The 5,896-nt window shown below is 45.8% G+C and overlaps 1 protein-coding gene across 1 annotated transcript; it reads left to right on the forward strand.

Annotated features, from left to right (window-relative positions):
• Positions 1-1,845: 1,845 nt before the first annotated feature.
• On the forward strand, positions 1,846-4,464 carry LOC123403265. The gene is made up of 3 exons (XM_045097209.1): positions 1,846-2,406; positions 2,515-3,570; positions 3,706-4,464. Exons 1-3 carry the CDS (start codon positions 2,368-2,370, stop codon positions 4,219-4,221), a joined length of 1,611 nt encoding a protein of 536 aa, XP_044953144.1. The 5' UTR covers positions 1,846-2,367; the 3' UTR covers positions 4,222-4,464.
• The last annotated feature ends 1,432 nt before the right edge of the window (positions 4,465-5,896 follow it).

Consider the following 5,896-nt stretch of genomic DNA (forward strand, 5'->3'; position numbering starts at 1 on the left):
GGTCTTGGTTTCCGTGATATGAGGGCATACAATCAAGCGCTGTTGGCCAAGCCGGCGTGGCGCTTACTCATGTCACCGAACTCTTTGTGTGCCTCTCTCCTTCGTGCTAAATACTTTCCTAATGGGAACTTGGTTGACACGGTATTTACTGGGAACGCCTCTGCGGTCTGGCGAGGACTGGAACATGGGCTGCAGCTTGTGAAGAAAGGTATGCTCTAGAGGGTGGGCAATGGTATGAATATCAAGGTATGGCGTGATCCGTGGATACCGAGGGGGATGCCGTTTATACCAATTACACCTAGGCGGAACTGCAGGCTGGAAAGAGTGCATGAATTTCTGAATGACCACGGCGGTTGGAAGGTTGATTTGCTTCGTTAGTACTTCTGGCAACCGGATGTGGAGGCTATCCTAAAGATACGAACGTCAGCAAGGTCGGACGATTTTATTTCTTGGCCATGGGAGAAGTCAGGAATGTTGTCAGTAAAGAGCGCCTATCATGTGGCAATGGCAGTTCACTATGACCAGTTCAATCCAGGATCAGCTAGTGCACAGCCCTCTGGTGATAGACCACTTTGGAAGCTAATCTGGGATACAAAGGTTCCTCCAAAACTAAAGAATTTTGCCTGGCAGGTTGCTTCGGGCTCCCTCCCTACTGATGTTGAGAAGAAGAGACGACATTTTGACCTGAATGGATTTTGCCAGGTCTGCGATCGGGAGCAAGAATCGTCATTTCATGCTCTCCTTGCTTGCCCGCATGCTACTAACCTGTGGGATACAATGCGTCTCTACTGGCCATTACCCGATAGACTGCAAACCAACTTCACAGGCAAGGAATGGCTATTCACTCTCCTTGATGAAGCTCCGGTATCGGTGCGGAGCAGAATTATCATGGTCCTATGGCGTTCCTGGTATGTTCGTAACGAAATTATCCACGGCAAGACACCTCCACCACTAGATGTATCTTCGGCGTTTCTGCAAAGCTACCATAATACATTCTCCCAGATCTCAAGCAGCGTGGAAGACATTCTTAAGGGGAAGTCTCCTCTGATTCCTGATCAGGCTAGCCCCCTGGTATGGCAGCTCCAAGCTTACTGTGGCCACGGCCGCCAGAGGGTATGGTAGCACTGTCGATGGATGGACCATTTTGCGATATCTGATGGGTCAGCGGGAACGGGGATGATACTGAGGAAGCCGTCGGACGAGGTAATCTTTGCTGCCTACCGTAAGCTTTTTCACTGCAATGATGCATTGGAGGCGGAATTACAAGCTATTCACGAAGGAGTAAAGCTGGCGGCCGAGCATTCGGAGGCCACCATCATGATCCAATCCGATTGTGTCACGGCCATCAATGCAATTACCGGTGTTTCACTAGATTTTTCTGCTTATGGTAATTTGATTAGAGATATAAAGGTGCTACTAAGTGATAGAGTTTTTATTCCTGTTAAAGTTTCTCGTGAACAGAATAGAGTTGCAGACTGCCTAGCAAACTATGCTCGTTGTGGGGACAGTACATCATGTTGGCTGGGTCACTCTCCCCCGTGTGCAAGTCTTCTTGTTGCTAAGGATTGTAATTCTGTCATTATGGAATAAAAACCTATGACTTTCGCAAAAAAAAAAACGCTCATTTTAATGATTAACATTATCCATCGGGATACAGTGTAGATCGAGGTACTGACGGAGTCATAGATTTTTTTTTCGAGACAATGACGGAGCCATAGATGACGGCTCTGAGTAATGCCTAGAAGCTACGTGGCTCAAAATTGAGTGGGCCGCATTTGAGTTTTCTTCATAGCCTTACTGTTGTGTTAAAATGGGCACATGGGCTCAAGTGTGTAGATTGGGCTCGATAGGTTCACCACACGAGAGATATGCACATACATCGTCTGCCCTAACGCTGTCCCCTTCCCACCCACCCTCCGGACCATCTCCCGGCGGCGGCTACCGATCTCCTCCCGGACTTGTCTCCTAATCCAGTTCCGCTCCAGATGCTACCTTCCAGATGATGAAGGGAGGTCAAATCCATTCTGCAGTCGGATTCGAAGAAGGAAGGGACAAGCGCCAATTTCTTCGTTCTGCCGTCGGATTCCAAGAGGAAAGGGATCAGTTTCGGTCTGTATTAGAAAAAGGAGTTGTTTTTGTATGTCTGCGTCGCGTGAGATAATAGTAAATCGGTCGGTTTATTTCGGATTCTACACCGGGGGATTCCGGAGCCTCCTCCGTCTCCGTCTCTGTCTCTTTTTTTGGGGGCAGTATCGGAGTTCTTTTCTGAGTAGCATCGGAGGGAGCCTATAAAAGTTGAGGCTGAGCGTTCACGATTGTCACGAGGTCATTGTTTCAATAATTATTATTTTTGCTTATTGCATCGCCATGAAGAAGGTTAATAGGAGTCGCCGCGGCCGACGTGATGTGAGTTGTTGCTTATGTTTTGTTATTACTGTAATTTTTCATTTGCTGGAAGTCAATTTATTGATCCATCACCGATGACTAATTTTCCTTCCACCTTGCAAAATGCAGCCGAAGACAGAAGTTGGTACTAGAGACATGCTAAGCATCTTGCCTGGTGATATAAAAGCTTGTAATGGGGACAGACTAATTTTTCGGTCTGGCAAAATGCAGTCCAAGACAGGAGCTGGTAATGGGGGCTCGCTAAGCGAGCTGCCTGCTGAAGTACAAACTTGTAAGGGGGACAAGCTAAGGGAGCTGCCTGCTGACTTAGAAGCTGGTAATACGGACAGGCTAAGCCAGCTGCCTACTGATGTTCTGCTCGATATTCTGGAGAGGGTGGGCACGCTCGATGCTGTGAAAACCTGCATACTTTCGAAAAAGATGCAGACGCTGCCCACTATGCTCTCGCAGATCGTCATTGATCTCAGCACTGAGGACTTGGTCCGAATTCACACTGTCGTGGCCGATGTTACAAACAAGATCCTCAGTGCAAGGCCTTCGAAGATCACCATTCGTAAGCTGAAGCTCAAATTTTTTTTGAGTCCTTCTCACTGTCTCTCCATCGGCAAATGTGTTGGCCTTGCCATGGCAGACCAGAAAGTGGACGAAGCCGAGTTTGAGATCTTGACGCCCAGGAATGGTCATCTTTGCACTGAAGCCTACCGCCTGTTCTTTGCTCAGCAGTTCAATGATTTTTTTCGTGATTGTCCAGACGCATTTGCTGGTCTCACTGGGCTGCATCTACAGTACATGAGGTTTGGTGAATCAGACATAACCAACATCCTAAGCTATTGCAAGCGGCTGGAGTCACTATCTTTGTTCATGTGTGACGAGGGGGGCGGTTCGGTGCTGCATGTAGAACACGCAAGACTTGTGGAGCTTGTTATTTCCTATTGTGAATTCAAAACAGTGGAGCTCACATCTCTTTCAAAGCTCCAACGGATGACCTTTGATAATTGGCCTTCCTCCTGTGCTGAAAATCCCTTGGTTCTTGGTTTTGTCCCTCAGCTTTCAAAGCTAAGCCTTGCCAAGTCATGTTTTTCACACAAGAAACTCAAGCTAAGCCAGCTGCTTGCTAATGTCCCCTCCGTAAATGATCTGTACCTAGAATTTCGAAGTGAAAAGGTACTCACTCCAATCATCTCCATCCCATTCTCATTGTATGCCTATTATATGCAACAGTTGTAACTTATGTGTTACTTAAGGATTCAATTTACGAATGACTTGCTCTCATTGTAAATTTGTTTTTATCTGTCCCAGATTTGGATTCAACCAGAATCACCGAAATTGCTTTCACCTGGGCTTGCCAAACTACGGTGTGTGAATCTGGACAATCTTCCTGAAGAATGTGATATTGCTTGGACAATGTTCCTTCTTGAAGCTGCACCGTTTGTGGTGGAGTTTTGCATCACGGTATGGGATCACAAGTGCCACAGGGAGTCACAAAAAAGTTACTCCGAGAAAATTGATGTGAAGTGGGAGCCATCTGACCCTGATTTCAAGCATAAGAATCTAGCCAAGTTAACCATATATGGCTTTCAGTCCGATGATAACTTCACAGGACATGTCAGGCGTGTCATGGAGGCTGCTGTGAATATCAAGGAGGTATCTCTGCATGACAGGAAAGTGTGCAAGGTTTGTGCCGCCAAGTTTCCTCATGTTGAGGTTCGTCCTTCGAGTTATCCACGGAGCAGCGACGAGAAGGATTTATTGAGAAATAAGATCACAGAGACGTCAGTGAAGGCTTCTCCTGCTGTGATTCACTTCCGCTCATAAGGTCAAGTTTTAGAAATCAATAAATCATTCATGGCATTGCCATGATGTATCCTGTGTGTGGTTGGAAGGAGTCCCGGAACTCCAAAATCCAATTAGTAGCCACATCATCAGTGCTATTGTTTTTTCTGCTGAAGCTAGCTAAGCTTGTATTATTGCCTAATTGGCCGCCATGTATATCTTGGCTACAGAATTTGTTGGAACAACTCTTGTAACTATTTTGTGTGTTCATGCGTCTTCTTTTGAGTGCTCTTTTTTCTGCTGTGGTTGTGCAGTAAGTTGCCTATGTTGAATACAGCAAATATTCGGTACGAGTAATGTTATGTTTTTTTCCTAACTTCCATGTATGATAGCCACAGCAAAGTTTGCTGAGAATAACAGCATTGCTTGAAGAAGAAAAATACATGTGGAGAAAATAAAAATCATGTGCAGTGTTGGTTGTTGCCAGGGCCACCTGCCACCGGGATGGTGCATCTATCCCCGACCAACCCGATGTTCAGATTCATCATTGATGGTCTCGATCACAGGATTTATCTGACCCGATGTTCAGATTCATAATTGATGGTCTCGATCACAGGATTTATCTGACGTGATGTGGGTTAGCCTCTTCGCATTCGATTTCCACCATATTCCATATGAAATTTTCCATCTAACACTTTCTATAACTACACGACCGATCGATGTGACCTTTCCTCCTCAGTATGAGTTTTCGCTAGAGAGATGGACAACACCACCTGCTGGTTGGACAAAACGGAAAGCGCAAGCAAAGGAGGCAATGGCATGGGGCAAAGGGACGCAAATGCTCTGTTTTTTTTTGAACGCAAGCAAAGGAGGCAATGGCATGGGGTAAAGGGATGCAAATGCTTTATTTTTTAAAAGCTTGCACCCTTTGGCATTTATTCAACAGACGGAAACTTTTCTGAATGGATAAACTCCGTCAGAAAGCCACACGTTACATAAAAAGTTGTTAGAATTTGAAGTAAGAGCTTGTCTAGCGGCAGCGGCAGCTGCCGAATTGGATGTAAATGTTGTTGTCCTGCCATTCCTATTTACCTGTTCTAGCGTCCTTGAAGGGCACAAAGCTGTCACTGGAATGGAGTTCGCTTCAGGCTGTAGGTGGGACTGTAGTGGGGGTCCCACCACAACCCCAACCAGTACCACAGCTGTTTGGCGGGCATTAGGGGGCAATCCATTAGATTTTGATGGATTAAGTGGGCACAAGTGAGATCCCATTTGAGTAAAGAATTTAACACAAATGCAAGAAAGGCTATAGGTTTTTCCCTTCCCCCTTGTCACTTCAAACAAGCTACATATTCTTCCTTCCCACTTCAAATCACTACAAAAAAAACCTATTAATCCATGAGTGATGACGTTCTCAAAATCCGTCATGCGATCTGTCACAAGTGAGTGGGGATGTGACTGGTTCCTCAAAATAGTATTTCCTTTCTGACAGACATGGAGACCGTCATGAAATCCGTCATGGATATGAGTAAGTGTTGTGCCCTACTTCCATCTGGACTGTCATGAACGGCTTGTGCTGATGTGTCGTACTTTTATCAATCTCGGGTGTGGAAAAACTCACGTTCTGATTGGTTGGTCAACCATCCCATGGATCGAGAACCGCAACCGTACGATACACCAATATCCAACTACCCATATGCCTCCACTATTCTATTCT

The sequence above is a fragment of the Hordeum vulgare genome, chromosome 6H (assembly GCF_904849725.1).
Source record: "Hordeum vulgare subsp. vulgare chromosome 6H, MorexV3_pseudomolecules_assembly, whole genome shotgun sequence".
Classification (NCBI taxonomy): domain Eukaryota; kingdom Viridiplantae; phylum Streptophyta; class Magnoliopsida; order Poales; family Poaceae; genus Hordeum; species Hordeum vulgare.

Coding starts and splice junctions, on each gene's coding strand:
- LOC123403265 (XM_045097209.1), top strand. CDS start 2,368: ATGAAGAAGGTTAATAGGAGTCGCCGCGGCCGACGTGAT. Junction 2,407..2,514: donor GTCGCCGCGGCCGACGTGAT/GTGAGTTGTTGC, acceptor TGCAAAATGCAG/CCGAAGACAGAAGTTGGTAC. Junction 3,571..3,705: donor TAGAATTTCGAAGTGAAAAG/GTACTCACTCCA, acceptor TATCTGTCCCAG/ATTTGGATTCAACCAGAATC.